Source organism: Amphiprion ocellaris, chromosome 17, assembly GCF_022539595.1.
Source record: "Amphiprion ocellaris isolate individual 3 ecotype Okinawa chromosome 17, ASM2253959v1, whole genome shotgun sequence".
NCBI lineage: Eukaryota > Metazoa > Chordata > Actinopteri > Pomacentridae > Amphiprion > Amphiprion ocellaris.
This window is the reverse complement of record NC_072782.1, coordinates 8,362,661-8,378,718: the sequence shown is the minus strand read 5'-3', so window position 1 is coordinate 8,378,718 and position 16,058 is coordinate 8,362,661. Positions and strand designations below refer to the sequence as shown.

The 16,058-nt window shown below is 39.8% G+C and overlaps 2 protein-coding genes across 2 annotated transcripts; both read left to right on the top strand.

Annotated features, from left to right (window-relative positions):
• The first annotated feature begins 1,832 nt into the window (after nucleotides 1-1,832).
• On the top strand, nucleotides 1,833-6,286 carry LOC111567979 (bone morphogenetic protein 10-like). Its single transcript, XM_023269411.3, has 2 exons — nucleotides 1,833-2,363; nucleotides 2,636-6,286. Exons 1-2 carry the CDS (start codon nucleotides 2,024-2,026, stop codon nucleotides 3,655-3,657), a joined length of 1,362 nt encoding a protein of 453 aa, XP_023125179.2. The 5' UTR covers nucleotides 1,833-2,023; the 3' UTR covers nucleotides 3,658-6,286.
• Nucleotides 6,287-8,102: 1,816 nt separating this feature from the next.
• Nucleotides 8,103-16,056, top strand: smad4a (SMAD family member 4a). Its single transcript, XM_023269416.3, has 11 exons — nucleotides 8,103-8,450; nucleotides 9,695-10,050; nucleotides 10,167-10,341; nucleotides 10,604-10,633; nucleotides 10,723-10,926; nucleotides 11,112-11,219; nucleotides 11,712-11,762; nucleotides 11,882-12,065; nucleotides 12,291-12,459; nucleotides 12,761-12,899; nucleotides 13,941-16,056. Exons 2-11 carry the CDS (start codon nucleotides 9,811-9,813, stop codon nucleotides 14,150-14,152), a joined length of 1,512 nt encoding a protein of 503 aa, XP_023125184.1. The 5' UTR covers nucleotides 8,103-8,450; nucleotides 9,695-9,810; the 3' UTR covers nucleotides 14,153-16,056.
• The last annotated feature ends 2 nt before the right edge of the window (nucleotides 16,057-16,058 follow it).

Sequence of the window (16,058 nt, the reverse complement as noted above, 5' to 3'; positions counted from 1 at the left end):
CTGTGCACCTGTGAGCTTAAACAGCACCCACTGGCAAAACAATCCCTACTCTTATGTGTTAGAGGCAGTCTTAAATTACAGGAATAAAGACATTGAGTTTAGCTGAATAGTACTTGTAGGAAATGATTTGTGGATGTTGCTTTTTCAAAATTCTCTACGTCATTGTCTACCGTAAAATGTTAAAGAGTCCTTCTAGTGAAAATCAAGCTTTTTGCCTTGTCACTATGCCCATTTGAATTTGAATTTCTAGTAGCAGAAATACTGTGACGACTTGCCAAGACTATCACAGGAGCAGTTCCCCACTGAAGGGGGCGAGTTTCCTAACCGTTGACTCTTGACAGTTCATTCGCTTAACAAACAGACATCAGTGACTGAAACAGCTGTCTATCGATGTTCACCCACCAATGTTATCACCATTCCTGCTTCCCAAATGGATCATTGCGTAACATTGCACAGGTGGCAGGCGGGTGCTATGTCTTGCCAAAGGACAGCTCGTGATTTGGTCCAGGGCTGCGATTCGCACCAAACCCTCATATCTGAGGGCCGTTCCTCTATACGCCACCTGAGGACCCGGTGGATGGGAGTTGTCATCTCCACACCACAAGAAGGGTTTAGAAGGGTTGGCAGGCCTAGCACAACATTAAGGAAGGTGCTAGAAGAAGACACTGGTCTGGAAGGCAAATAATTTTTGACTGCAATGCTGGACAGAGGGAGCTGGATAAAGAACTTCATTCATGTCACCAATTCCGTCGGATGCAATTGACTGACTGACTGACACTATGCCCATATGATGTATTAAACGAGCTGAAAGATGCATCACGAGTAAAATAAGCATTCAACACCATGGCTGAGCATTTCCACCTTAAAAATGCAATGTACTGATGACACAGAGTCAGACTTCTGTAGTTTCATGTCACAATCTTAAGGAACCAAATCTAATAATGTGGAGCGTGTGGCTTCCTGTATCACTATTTCTCTTTAGAATCAGTGTCTGGCTGTGACATGTATGACTGAGTCACTTGCCATTGTGTCGCGTAGAATAATTTTACAGTGTGCAGAGCTGTTGGTGAGCTGGTGTGCTCGAGCTACAGCTAATGTGGAGGGGAGGGTGGTGAAAGAGGTGGGGACTTCATAGATTTGCACATTCTAAAGTAAGCAAGAGCTACATTAAAGGCTGGAAGGATTTTTTGTCATAGGAAAAAACTTTAAAATGTGTTATTTTTTAAACAAGGAAATGAGTTTGTAGGGGTTTAATCGATGACTGAAGACAGACTTTCAGCATTTATATTTTGTCTGATTATACATGTGATCACATATTTTCTAAAACCTGTCACTCTATGAGGTACAAACTGAACCCATATAAGATCAGTTTGGCTGTTTAGCCACTTGATGCACATGATGAAGCAGAATTACAGAGCCAGATTCTACAGTGGCCCCTTGTGGAGATTGCAAAACACAAATTAATAATGCTATTAACTGGTAATTGATTTCCTGCATTCGATAAAAAATAGCACACACATAATGTCTATGTCTGACTTGACCCATATTTTGTGGAAGTGTTATCATTCTTATATCAATACATTCTTTGCTGTTTTTAAAATGATTTATCAAGGCTCTATTTTTTCATTTTAGCATGATGCAGGCCATAGCAATCACCAAATCAAGTTTTGTGTTGATTTGGTGATTGCAAGACAAGCGTTTGTCAGTGTTTTATCAAAAGTCAAAATGAGGCTCTATCAGCGGACTTTATGGAAAGTCCTGCTGTGGAGAGAGAGAGGAGGGCAGAGCAGGGCCTTAGTGACATCTCCAAACATGTCAGCCAGCACATTGGACAGCACAGCCCTGCCCTCAGAACCAAACCGCAAGATCAACAAGGGCAAAGCTGTTTTCTCTTTGGCCCTAACAGCAACCTGTTGTCCTTTAAACGAAGGTTGAACAGTCCGCAGGTATCTTCTCCAAAAGGACCCACCTCTTCTCTTCTGATGCTTAATCTTTTGGATTTAAATCTTTCTTCCACTCAACCATGACCGCTTCAGTTTTCTCCACCCTTGGATTTGTCCACTCTCTGAATGTCCTACTTCTGGTGCTGCCTGGTTTGAGCTCGAGCAGCCCCATCAAGTCTATCGAGAGCCGTCACAGGGCCTCCGCTGGTAGGGATGTGGCTGACGGTCAGCTAGTCGATGCGCAGGACTTTCTGAGCCAGTTTCTGTCCACACTGAACCTCACAATGCTGAGGGCCCAGACCGGGCCCCTCGCTGCCCATAAAGAGGCACCACAGTACATGCTGGAGCTGTACAACCGATTCGCCAATGACCGCACTGCTGTGCCATCAGCCAACATTGTGCGCAGTTACAAGAACGAAGGTACAAGCTTTTTTGTTTGAAGATTCTGGCAGTTTTATATATTATATAAGGACACTTTTATGTATTCTTGTCTTGTTTACATAACTGAGCCACTTTGATTAATGCAAGTCAAAGTAATGCATTTTAAATGTGGAGAGTTTTATTTTGCCAAGCATAGATGATTTAGAAGTTATTATAATGCAGACACATTTTAATGTTTAAGTTAACAAGTTTAGATGACAGAAACTCACACATAAAGCATTGAAACTCCCTTTTTGATATCTTAATTTCAGAATCTTCACCCTACAGTATAGGAAACAGGGGTGTAAGGATACATCCCCTTCTGTTCAATATCTCCCTGCCCCACCATGAGCACATCACAATAGCAGAGCTTCGCCTCTTTACTCTGGTTCGGAGGGCCCAAAGACCGTATCCTGGCTTTGACTGCAAGGTGACGATCTACAAAGTACACGAGGGTGTCGTGTGGACAAAAGAGGTGGGGAAAGAAGGGAGAAGGAGGGATAAAGAGGAGGTGGTGGAGATGAAGGATTTGGAGGAACTGGTGACAAAGCATATTCATGCCAAAGATAATAGCTGGGTGTTGTTTGACCTGACTCATGTGGTTTCACTCTGGCGGAAGTCGGGGTGTGCAACTCACAGACTGGAGGTTCACGTTGCAAGTGTGGGGTCAGAGGACGAGGGCTCGGTTGAGATTGACTTTGACAGGAACCTGGACAGGAAACACAACGCAGTGATGATTGTTTTCTCAGACGATCAGAGCAGAGACCACAAACAGGACAAACAAGAGCTCAACGCGATGATCAAACATGAGAATGACCTTCCTGAAAACATGGGCAGGAGCCAACAACCGCTCTGGGAGCATGTTAATCACAACACTGGCCGTGTTAACCAGGACGAGCAGGACAAACAGTCTCTCATGCAGCTGCAGTCCAACCTTATCTATGACACACCTCCTCGAATCCGTCGCAATGTTAAGAGCGAGTCATGCAAGAGGACGCCTCTCTTTGTGGATTTTAAAGACATCGGATGGGATACATGGATCATCCAGCCTCTGGGCTACGAAGCGTACGAGTGCAACGGTGTTTGCAACCCACCCATGACCGATGAGGTCTCGCCTACCAAACATGCCATCGTGCAGACACTGCTGAGTGTTAAGAGTCCTGAGAGGGCATCGCGTGCCTGCTGTGTTCCCACTAAGTTGGAGCCCATCTCACTCCTTTATCACGATAACGGGGTGATCACATTCAATCACAAGTATGAGGGGATGGTGGTGGCAGAGTGCGGCTGTAGATAGTCCTGAAAGTATCACTCAGAGAGACAGACTGTGCAATGGCAGGAGAAGAATCATCTTTGAATCTATCTATCTATCTATCTATCTATCTATCTATCTATCTATCTATCTATCTATCTATCTATCTATCTATCTATCTATCTATCTATCTATCTATCTATCTACAGTTCTCATACAGTGGCGTGTAAAAACACAAGTCTGGACATAGTTGTAAACTAGAGATGGTGTAAATGTGCAATTGTATAAAGACAAACTAATAATATATTATATTAATGTAGAATATAAAGCTTTCAAAGCAACAATACAATGCTTTTTGAACAGTATGTCATGGTATGTTATAATTATTTACTATTTTGTATGCTAGAGTTTTAAACAAGTTCTACAGTTCTTTTTCAATGGCAACACAATGCCACATTCATCCAAAAAGAGGGAAATTAAATATCTGAATTTGGAACTTTTTCAGATAAAGTGCGATTGATGTCATTAGGGATAAATCAAAAGGTTAAATACCAGTTACTATAACAACCTTCTGAATATTCTGGAAGCACTGATGTGAGATCTGTATAATTACAAGAGATGTACCCTAAGTACAGATTTTCAGTTTGGCAAAAGTAAAGTTTATTTCTGGTTAATGGCTTTTGCTTTTCCTGCCTAATTATTTATTTCCAGAGTAAGTATTTTTGGATAGCTATATTGAAATAACATGCACTTCTGATGGAATACTGTTTCCCAAATATGAAAAGCCTTGTTGGTTATTGAATAACAGTCTTGCCAAAATGCTTTATAAGGAGATATACATGCTGCAAATTTGTAAATGGGATAATTCGTTTCTGTGCCCTGTGGCATCTTGGAGCCACTGAGAGGATTTAAAGACTGTGACATTTTTTTTCTGCTATTTGCCTGCCAAACTTGCAGAAAATGTATTTTTCGATGGCTTTTGACCAGGAGAGGATTTTCACAGTGTGTTGGAGCTCCTAAGGGCTTCTGCGAAATCTAATTTCTCTTACCCAACATTTGCCGTCAGCTGCTGTAAAATCTTTCTTTATACCAGCTGTTCATATCCTGCTTTCTGTTCTCACAATGACGTGACTGTTACTGGGGTGGTAAAAATAAAATATCGGAAAACAAAATTGCACTCATTGAGCAATTTCTGGTCTCTTGTGCACCCTGGTTTGTTGTCAGGTAATCACAGCACTCCCCATCTAACAACCTTAATCCCCATCCCTCTGGCGTCACATGCCTGGCGGGCCTCTCGCTGCCCGCTTCCATGCCACAGTGATAAAGAGGTGTCAGAGCCTGGAGTCTTGTAGACCATCACTCAGGATGAGACGCCACTCCAAGTGGCAGCATTTGTGAGAAGGTGGTGTCAGATTCCTGGTCTCCAGCGCCAACATGCTCTATTGACAATCCTGCCATCGGGTCACTTAGGTGCCCTCTGAACCCTCCCACTTCCCTTTTTTGACACTGGCATGCGTACGTCCTTATCACGGCCACGGCAACAGAACAAATGGAAAAAAATACACGTCACATCAGCACCTTGCTTGTGCTGTTAACAGTCGGAAGTAGATAGCAATAATGGCATAACACTGTGGAACTTTCTAACTTAATAGGACCCTCACTCAGTGCAGATTTACACAAGCCAAGTGTGCAGCTTGGACAGAGATATCGACGGGCAGTGAGCAACACACTGTCTTTAAAATTGCATTTAAATTTTTAAATATGTGGGAAATATTTCTAAAAATTGCAACATTAAACTAACATTTTTCCTCACTATTGTTTGTTGTTAGTATAAAGTCTGTTACATTTGTAAATCATTGATTCATCATAATTAATTTTCCTTGACTCATCTTAATCTTGTTTTTTTATCTAAATTTTCATTTAACTACCATTTTTCTTAATGTATAAGACGCTAAATTAGGCATTTGATTTACATTTGTAAATCCTTGATTCATCATCATTTAGAAACACTGAGCATTTGACACTTTGAACCTCAAACATCTGTCACAGGTTTGTCATTATAAACACCCGCTTTGCTTTTTTGTAGCTATTTGGGAGCTATGCTGTGAGATACACTGTGCTAACTAAAATCATGAAGTTAAGCTTGTTAACTAATGGGAGCTGGAAAGCTAATAGGAAATGTTCAGATATTTTTGTGGCTGGCACTGCAGTACAACCTCAAGGTGATCCTTTGTGTAGATCAGAAACACTGGCGGCTTTCAGGATAACACAGAGACTATTCATTGCTCATGGCCGTATAAAAGCAAAGAAGACTTTACTAAGAGACTTATCAGATCTCCTCCCTCTCCAAACAATCAGATTTGGTCTGAGGATTTTAGTACAACTGGTGCCTCTTCATTGGCTTTCTGAAAGAAGTCCAAATCATTTCAAATGATCTCTCTCTCCTCAGCAGAGAGCTCTCAGAGGATTGATTTGCAGTAGCTGGTTTAAAGAGGGTATTTTACCCTTGAATCCATTTAATTTACTTTCATTTTGTTTGCTTGAACACTCCCCACTATGTCTGTTAGTGGGTTAATTGTGCATTGCATCATGTCTGTATTGGGTTTATTAAAAAAGTGAAGCTTAAGAATACACCAAACTTATGAACAGCAACAAAGCTTCAATAAAAATGTATATAGAAAACCTTCCCAAGTGTTGCTCCTCTATAAATATTACCACATAAACAGTAGCCTAATACTGTTTTTCTTAATTTTTAAGAAATTAAACTGGCCAAAGAGTTTTTTCAAACACATAACAAAATGTGATTTGCAGTTAGACTAACATAAAATTTGTGAACTTTTTAAGTTGCAGTAGAAACTTTAATGTATCCAAAATGTATAATCTTAATAATATGGATTATTATTTATAATGTATTCACTAAAATCACCATAATGACAAACATTTTATCAGTTGCAGATTAGAGATCATTTGATAGTCTGCTTTTTTCTTTTCTAATATTACACTTCTTTAAATTGACTTTTACCTTCTCTGGTAAAGAGATTTATTGCTGTGTGAAGAACACATTTTGTTCAGATTTTGCAGTTTTAAATCCTAAACACCTATTTAATCACATGGAGGGTGAAAGACAGATTTAACATGATGTTTTATTTACTGTAACGTTGCACTGTAGTTTAACCACAAGGGGGAGACTTCTTGTTACAGTAAACTGCAAATATAAAGAAGTTATATAATATGTTCCTATGCTTATCTTAATGTTAAGACATCTTGTGAAAGTAGGTCATGCATTGAAATATGAAGAAGACACTGCGGGCATGCACTCAGGAATTAAAAAATGGGAACAAAAATATACTTTGTAGGAATCATTACCAAAAAGTGATGTTTATAAGTTTAAAAAAAAAAAAAAAAGGCTATTGAAGGGTTAAACACATTCCCGGGCAAATAATGTGCATATTTCCGCACAATCTGAACACTTAAATAGCATTGTTAACATTTTTGTTACTTTTCTAATAACTTTGATTTGCTGTCTTTCTACTTGTCAGTGCTTACAGCTATGCACCAAAGTATTAAGTCAATTTCCTCATATGCAAAAACCTATTTGGGAATAAAACTGATTGTGGTTCAGACTTATTTTCAGCATATACAAGAATATGTCTGGATACATAAAGTAAATGGACTTCTTGTGCAATACATATAGTCAATCCTCATTCTAAAATCAACCAGGGGTTGCGTTTTTACTGTCCCAGATGGTCAGAGGTAATTGAATCATCTCATTGTTTTGAAGGATGCACTGTAAGTTGAACAGCTGAACATAATTAAAAGGTAGGACGTCGTTAAGCATGTCATTGTCATGGGCACAGAAGAACTGTAGGACCTCCTAACCCCTGAATATTATACAAAATATGTACTGTGTTTGACCTCACATGCTGCTTTCAACCCAGGAAAACTAAATGCAATTAAATATTTGACATACAACAAGATTTTTAGATTCTGCATCCCTCTACAAAACAGAGTCCAAAGATAAGTCGCAACAAAACCAACTGTCAAGGCCCAGTTATTTAAGTTCATAATGTGCATGTATCACTAGTAAGTTAATCCAGATGTTTGGGAGTCCTAAATCAGCCCTCACATGTCGACATTTTAATTGTTTATTTGAATCACTTCATATTAAGTGGAGAGGCAGACACAGGTCATAAATTCCCAGGAATAATGGAACATCTGCTGCAGTGCCCATTCTAATGAGCACATGCATCCCAGGGCTCAGTTAGACTGATAGCACTCAAAATAAATCACAGCAGCTTAATCATCTGGCAGGCTCTGTGTTGTTTACCTTGTGTGTGACATGCAGGGTCGCAAACAGTCGTGGCGTTTTTGAATTTCTTTAAAATCCGACGAATAAACGGCACCGCAGCGCCACGCCTGTCACATCTGCACGTGTACATGCGCAGTTGCAGCGTGGTGGGTGGAGGAGAATTTTTTGTTTATTTTCGTGGCCAGCTAGCCAGCAAGCGCGTTGGTAGTAGCTCACGTTATTTTTTTGCATTGTATCAACGTGTAATTAGTCGAACGGATAAACGAGGACGACTTTAGCTAGTATGATACTGTAACTCTTTCGTGAGGCGGTTTTGGGCCCGAATCGGCAGAAGGTTAGCTCGTAAGCTAGCTTCAAATTGATGAATGTATGTTAGCGGTAGGTGTTAGCTAGCGAGCTGGCGAGCTAGCCAAATAACATTAACACAAGCTAGTTAACGCTAGATAGCGTATCACAGTTTAGGTAGATAAAGCCCCTCACATACCGTCTTCTGCCACCGGGGTTAACACTACTGCGCGGAGAAATCACGGTAAGTCCACAAATAGGTTTGTTTTTGATTACGGTGAGAGATAAATCAATGCTTTCTTGGCTAGCGTTAGCTCACAGCTGCTAACGGAATTTACGGTAGCTATCGCCAATAGAGCCACTTAACATTAGCCATGCATTGCTAGCTAACCTTATCCTCTCCGACAAGAATACTTCTTTTATACGTGTGCACTGAATTTAATGCAACGTCATAAGTAATAAATGGGCAGTGCATTATGGGTCAGGGTTGGGTTAAGAACTACTGAAGCATTGATAAGAAACATAAGTTTTCTGTGTTTATTAGCCATAGCAAATTACCCACCAGGGCTAACGTTAGCCACGTTTGTTGTAAAAATACTTTTATAAATGGTTAACCGAAGGGTCATTTTATCTGAATATGAAACCTACTACAGAAGAAATGAACACTGTTAAAAAATGTTAAATTTTGGATTTTTGAAAAGATACTGGCTGTATTTGGGTACAGTGAGGTTTTCTACATGCATTACCGTGAACTTTGATGGAGTGGTTGTCTATTTATTGCACTACATTTATACAGACAAAAAGATGGATATGTGGACAACGTATTGAATAAAAGGTATAAAGGTACTCGCTCTGTATGGTTCTTAAAAGCTACTGGAAACCGTTTCATCGACCAGCTATAGCTACTGCCCGAAGTGTTAAGATTGTCAGTTGTCCTACTCCTGAATTAAAGCAAGGTGATACACAGATTGTATGTTGAGAAGCTAAATCAAGGTATTTGGTACATTGCAAAAACTGTAATTCATTATGTATTATGATGCAGGGCATCTGACCCAGGGTTTTTGTGCTGCTCCTGAGTCATGAATGACCCAGCCATTTAAATAATAGAGATTATTTACAGAAAGGTCTTATTATTTTCCTATTATAATTGTTTACCTTTTTAATATCAGTACTTTTTTTGACTAAACATAATCCCAGCTTTTGTGAAAATTGTATCTCATATGCCTTTTAACAAACATAATAAATATATGTTAAAAGCTTTAAATTATGATTTTTGCCTCATGTTAATGCTCCATGATATGTTTTAAGTACAAAAAATGAACTGATGCTTTAAAAAATTATATCACAGTCTGTCAGAAAAATCACATTTAGATATTTTGCCTACATTATACAGCCCTAATATTGAGTGCAAGTTTATGTAATGCAGTGTGACATTTTGTTTGGCATAACCAAATAAACTCAGTCAAGACGGTGCTTCTCTCGTTTTAGGTTGCTGAGCGTGGGCTGCTTTGGATCAACAGTAATTTCACCTTGTCACTTCTGCTTGCAAAGGAATAGAGGATACAACTGGAAAGCCTCCCCAAGGTTGAAACCTAAGGAGCAAGATGTCAATCACAAACACTCCCACAAGTAACGATGCCTGCCTGAGCATTGTGCATAGCCTCATGTGCCACCGGCAGGGAGGAGAGAGTGAAAGCTTCGCCAAGCGAGCCATCGAGAGTCTTGTCAAGAAGCTGAAGGAGAAGAAAGATGAGCTGGATTCCCTCATCACAGCCATCACTACAAATGGAGCTCATCCTAGCAAGTGTGTAACCATCCAGCGAACTTTGGATGGACGCCTACAGGTATAGTAGCAGATATACAATACGAGGCTTGATTGGTGTTGTTCCTTGTAAATGTAAGAAAAAAAATGTGAGAAACACTACAGATCTCAATAGATCATCTCCTCTCTGTGCTTTAGGTTGCAGGACGTAAAGGTTTTCCCCATGTTGTCTATGCACGACTGTGGCGATGGCCAGATTTACACAAGAATGAGTTGAAACACGTAAAATACTGCCAGTATGCCTTTGACCTGAAATGTGACAATGTTTGTGTCAACCCATACCACTACGAGAGGGTTGTCTCTCCAGGAATTGGTAAGTAAAAATCATAAGTTCGTTAGTCTTGATTAGATATTAATGTTTGAGGTTATTGGTAAATATAAAATATCACTGGTACATGGCAGGATTGTGAAAATTTAGCTGTGTCATATACATGCTTTTGCCCATAATGTAGCTCATATTCAGAGGCCATAAATAGATTGAAAAAACCATGTTACAATTCTTCCTCAGAATATTTACCTATGTAAACTGATTGACTGCAATGGATTAATTTCCCTTCTTGTTAATATATTTGCAGACTTATCAGGACTCAGCATCACAAATCCAGGTAGGAAGATGCTAAATTTTACTTGTTTCTTCCTCAAAGATTTGTGGATGTCTATCAGTCTTAACCACATCTGTTGTATTGTTTTCTAGGTCCACTCTTGGTAAAGGACGAATATGACTACGATAACCAGCAATCTCACTCCAGCTCTGAAAGCCACCTGCAGACAATCCAGCATCCACCATCAAGGCCGGGTCCACAGGAGACGTTCAGCAGCCCCGCTCTTCTACCCCCATCGGAGGGCAGCAGTTCAGCTTCAACTTCTGCTTTCTCTACCATCAGTGCTGGACCTTCAAGTGAGAACCCACACAATGTCAAAATGATGCAGTCAGCTAAGAATACTGTGGTAGTAGAAAGTGGGTTAGGTAATTTTAAAAAAGTTTGAATCCTCAGCTCGACTAGGTCTGTTTCTGCCTTGGAGATTGGATGCACAGCACAGGCTTAAAGTTGACATCGCACAACTGTTTCAAATTTCTTACAGATCCTCCCCCCAACTGGAGCAGAGGCAGCAGCTTCACTCCTGCAGTGCCTCAACACCAGAATGGGCATCTACAGCATCATCCACCCATGCCTCACACAGGACATTACTGTGAGTAAATGGCAAACATGCTCTGCAAAACTCTAAAATCAAGCCTGGAAAATAGTCTATATCTTTTCTGACAAGTTAGAAGAGTAAACACGTTTAATTCATCTATCTGTTGCCCTTTTCAAGCCGTTGGAACTGATATGTTCTTAGAATTATGAATCCTGATAATTAGTTTAGATAAAGAATGACTATTGTGGATAGAGGAGATTAGTACTCGAGGAAGACATTTAGGCATGAGTTCACCAGTGATTCTGGGAGAAGTAACCTCGGATAAAAACTTACTTATTAAAGATGTTAGTGTTAATATCTTTAAAATGGAAATTAAGGGAATATTATTAGATGTAAAAGTTGAATTGAAAGTGAGTAAAAATTATAGCTTCTAGCTTCAACTGCTGCATAATCTGTGGTAATTTTTTGAAGAATGTATTAACAGCTAAAGAATGAACAAAATTTCAGAATTGTTTCTTCAAAATGAATATCAACATGTTCTTGCAGGGCCTGTTACCAATGAAATTGCATTCCAGCCCCCTATATCCAATCATCCTGGTGAGTATCAAGCTACAGATGAAAGTCAGCCCACATATTTATTATTAATACAGTAGATCACCTTTAATATATCACAAGTGCAACTCATATGGCATCTGGTTGCTCATTGTTTGCTCCAGCTCCAGAATACTGGTGTTCCATTGCATACTTTGAGATGGATGTCCAGGTCGGGGAGACGTTTAAGGTGCCGTCCACATGTCCGATAGTGACTGTGGATGGATATGTGGATCCATCAGGAGGGGATCGCTTCTGCTTGGGTCAGCTGAGCAATGTCCACAGGACGGAGAACATCGAGAGAGCCAGGTATTCTGCCACATAGTTAGAGATCATCATATGGTTATTCAGGCAGTTCAATTTAAATTTATAGTATGTATTTTGACTGACGGTGACATTTATGCAACAGTGTCTGTAGTCATGCTGCTTTCAACGGGTTTCATATTATTTAGGGCTTTTTCTGTAATTAATAAATTACCATTAATAACTTGCCTCTCTGGCTGTGTTTAACTGTCCTGTCTTTCGTGTCCTTAGGCTTCACATTGGCAAAGGCGTGCAGCTGGAGTGTAAAGGTGAAGGAGACGTCTGGGTGCGTTGTTTGAGCGATCATGCAGTGTTTGTGCAGAGCTATTATCTGGACCGGGAGGCAGGACGTGCTCCTGGTGATGCAGTTCACAAGATCTACCCCAGTGCTTACATCAAGGTGAGATCAGAGTGCCATGCTTATACAGCTTATACACACTCACACTACTTAACCAGACAACATGTGATTAGGACTATAATGGGGATATGATGTCGCCATTGTACTCACCGTATTCTTATGTAAAAGAAGCCATGCTCAGAGTTGAACTCAGTAAAATCTCTATATAATATGTGGAGTGTCCCCTTTTTTGCTGTATTATTGAAGAGATTTTTCTACTGAGATGGTTATGACCCTCATCAAATTAGCATTATATTTCATAATGTTGTGGACCAATCTCTGCAATTGTGCTGTCCCCTGCCAGGTGTTCGACTTGCGTCAGTGCCACCGGCAGATGCAGCAGCAGGCAGCGACGGCTCAGGCAGCAGCTGCAGCTCAGGCGGCAGCGGTGGCTGGGAACATTCCTGGACCCGGCTCTGTGGGAGGCATCGCTCCTGCCATCAGTGAGTGCTATTACTGCCACACTTAGCCTCGGACAAGTGTATTATTATGATTGCTTCTCATTATCGTCCTCTGTGGGGGTTGTGAGTCCAGACTAATATCAGGGACTTTTTAAAGGAACCCGATTTGACAGCATTGCGACCCAGAGAATTACAGAGCAGTATGGGCTGAGAGAAACAACTAGCAGTGTCAGTTTATTGAAGAATAAGAAAACCTGGGCTGAATTTTCAATCAACATTGCTTAAAGAGCTCCTTCCAAAGTTGTTATGCCACGAATCTTGAATGTACAGGCCTTTAAACTCAGATTTAGATGAACTCAGAGCAACTCTAAACAAATCAAGAGTCCAAACAGTCTTGTGTCAAACTCAGAGCATGATTCTAAACAGTAAAAGTCAAACATCCAAGAAGGAACAAAAGAAGTCTTCTTGGTGTTGTGGGATGTTTGATTGTGGAGATACGGAGGCATAATTTACTAACACAAATAGATGCCAGAATAATTTTGATTCATTTGATTCAATGTAATGCATACAAGAAAGTGTGTTTATTGTTTAACAAAAAGTGACCAAATGGCACCATGTTTTTTAGAGTTTGAAATGTACTAAATCATAATTCAGTTCAATGCTAATACCAACATAGTTTGGATGGAAGAATTTTTGACCTTACTGCTCCTCTTTTCATGTTTTTGCATTAAATCTGTGCTCATTAATGCTACGTACATGAAACAAAGTTTGCTCTCTGTCATTTCTCTTTAAACTCCTTTATAAATTGGTTTTAGTGTTGGCAAGCTTATCATTGACAATAGCTAAAATTAAAGGTAACATTTACAGTGAGTGTGCTTTGTAAAATTTAGTTCAAATTCAATAAAATGTGTGGCCTGATCTGAGTGGGAGATGTGAGTATATCAGTCGTACTTTTTCTCCTCAACAGCGTGTCTACTCGTAACGTTCCAACTTTTACCGCTAACTTCGCTAACACATCTCTGCCTTGGTTTGGCCTGTAGCGGCACATTGATCTGAAAGTTGCTGCCTGTTTGTGCCCTGTAGGTTTGTCTGCTGCTGCAGGCATTGGGGTTGACGACCTGCGCAGGCTGTGCATCCTGCGGATGAGCTTCGTGAAGGGCTGGGGGCCGGACTACCCACGGCAAAGCATCAAAGAGACGCCCTGCTGGATTGAGATCCATTTACACCGAGCTCTACAACTGCTGGATGAAGTTCTGCACACCATGCCCATAGCTGACCCTCAACCTCTTGACTGAGTTAAAAGACATGAACTGTACAAAAAATGAGAAAAGAACAAAAAAAAAATAAATAAAAAATCAGTCTGTACTTTTAGCAGACCACTCCACCTGTAGGCCTGGAGCGCTGAAGGAGGACTGCAAACACAGGGATGCTGAGTAGGTTGTAGGAGTACGAACAAGGACATAAATGCATAAAGGCAGTATACTCCAAACACTTTCAAATGCTGGTTTGCTGAGCGACACTAAAGGTCTGTAAGTTCGGTGGCTTCTAAACAACAGCTGGAGGAACATGTGAGTCACTGGAAACATGCTGGCGAGAGGGTGAAATAGGAAGCCAGTATTCTGACATTGTTCACTGTTTGGAACTGCATAACAACACAAAGTGAACAAAGCCTGTGTCTGTCAATTGGCAAGCTTGCTACAAAAGTACTCAATACTCTAATATGAATTAAATAACTGCGGTTTAAAGAGGCAATGATCACTTCATTAGTCCCAGTGCTTTCGGAAACAAACAGATCACCTGAAGAGAGCGTAGGATGTCAAACAATAAATTATTCCTTCTTTTTCAGTGTGGATATTTGCATATTTTTAAACTATTTGGCTTCAAAACAGTGAAGTTGAGCATAATGTGGCACATTGTATTGGATGCAAACCTGTTCTTCACCGTGTCTGTAAATCCTAAATGTGATTTCAGCTGGAATACTGCTGGTCCAGTCCTCCTTAGTTAGTTTCTCTGTGGCTGAAGCAGCTTCATGTAAGTGGAGTTATTTCCCATTCACAGATCAGGACATTTATGTAAAATCATGGTATACATTACTCATGTTCTTGTAAAATGTAATCTTAAAATATTTTTCAATGCCGACAGTCCTTGTTTGATGTTTTTTTGATTTGTATTTTCCTTTTAAATAGTTTTTATTGACAGAAAGAGCATTTGAAAAGCCGGTTATAGCTGAACGCGGCTTCTTTTGCAACACCATAAAACTTCCATTATTCCATGACCAGTCAAGGCTTCTGTTACATTGAGAAGTGATGTTTTGTACAGAGAATTTTCAAACCCCAGCATTGAAATGATAAAATAAGCCCCCTTCCCCCCACAAAAAACTATAACACCTGCGTGAATATTATCTTATTGTCATTTTTTTTTGATTAGATGCCCACATAGTGTCCATTAGCACTTTATTCATTTGGATTTTGTCTCCTTTCATAGTCTCATTTGTGGCTACTTGTTGTATCCATATAATCTCTTAGCATAGTTGATAAGTTTTTTTTCTTGCTAATGACCTTGTTGAAATCATTGAAAAATGTGGTTCAGCGTGCTGTCGGCCCAAAATCTGTTTTCAATATCAAGTTTGAAAGGTGTGTTTTGACCCGTCTTTGATACTGATGAGACATTTTGGGTGGAGTATCACTTTTTAAGATGACAGCCACCCACTTTTAATTTGAGAATAACTTGGATGATAATTATTCTAGACAACAGCTGAGTAAGCGAGGAAAGAACTGTGAGAGGAAGCGTAAGCCATATTGATGCCAAATATACGCGACGAAAAGTGCAAAGGTTATCAGACTGCAGTATTACGTTGCTCGTCAAAGCTTGGTTTTAATTATCGGATCCATTTTTTGTTTTTGCTCAGCACTATTGATCAAACAATATTTTGGTATTTGGAGCTCTGTTTACCTACAGCTGTTGCAGTATTTTATACTCTTTTTGCTACCTTTACAGTGATGAACCATTCTGGTCATAATCAAAAGATTATTAAAAAGAAAACTAAAGAAGAATGCTGTACAATTTTCAGGAAATGCAAGTTCATGCTCATCTTAATCTTTACAAGTATGTCATACAATCTCAATACATACGGAGTTTGAATGATATTGGTGTTTATATGTATGAATATGGTTGAATAAAATTTAATGGGCTAACCTTATT

Excerpts from the sequence above, each read along its gene's own strand:
- LOC111567979 (XM_023269411.3), top strand. The coding sequence starts at position 2,024 with ATGACCGCTTCAGTTTTCTCCACCCTTGGATTTGTCCACTCTCTGAAT. Across the intron at positions 2,364-2,635 it reads GCGCAGTTACAAGAACGAAG|AATCTTCACCCTACAGTATA; the intron begins GTACAAGCTTTT and ends TCTTAATTTCAG.
- smad4a (XM_023269416.3), top strand. The coding sequence starts at position 9,811 with ATGTCAATCACAAACACTCCCACAAGTAACGATGCCTGCCTGAGCATT. Across the intron at positions 10,927-11,111 it reads CATCAGTGCTGGACCTTCAA|ATCCTCCCCCCAACTGGAGC; the intron begins GTGAGAACCCAC and ends AATTTCTTACAG. Across the intron at positions 12,900-13,940 it reads AGGCATCGCTCCTGCCATCA|GTTTGTCTGCTGCTGCAGGC; the intron begins GTGAGTGCTATT and ends TGTGCCCTGTAG.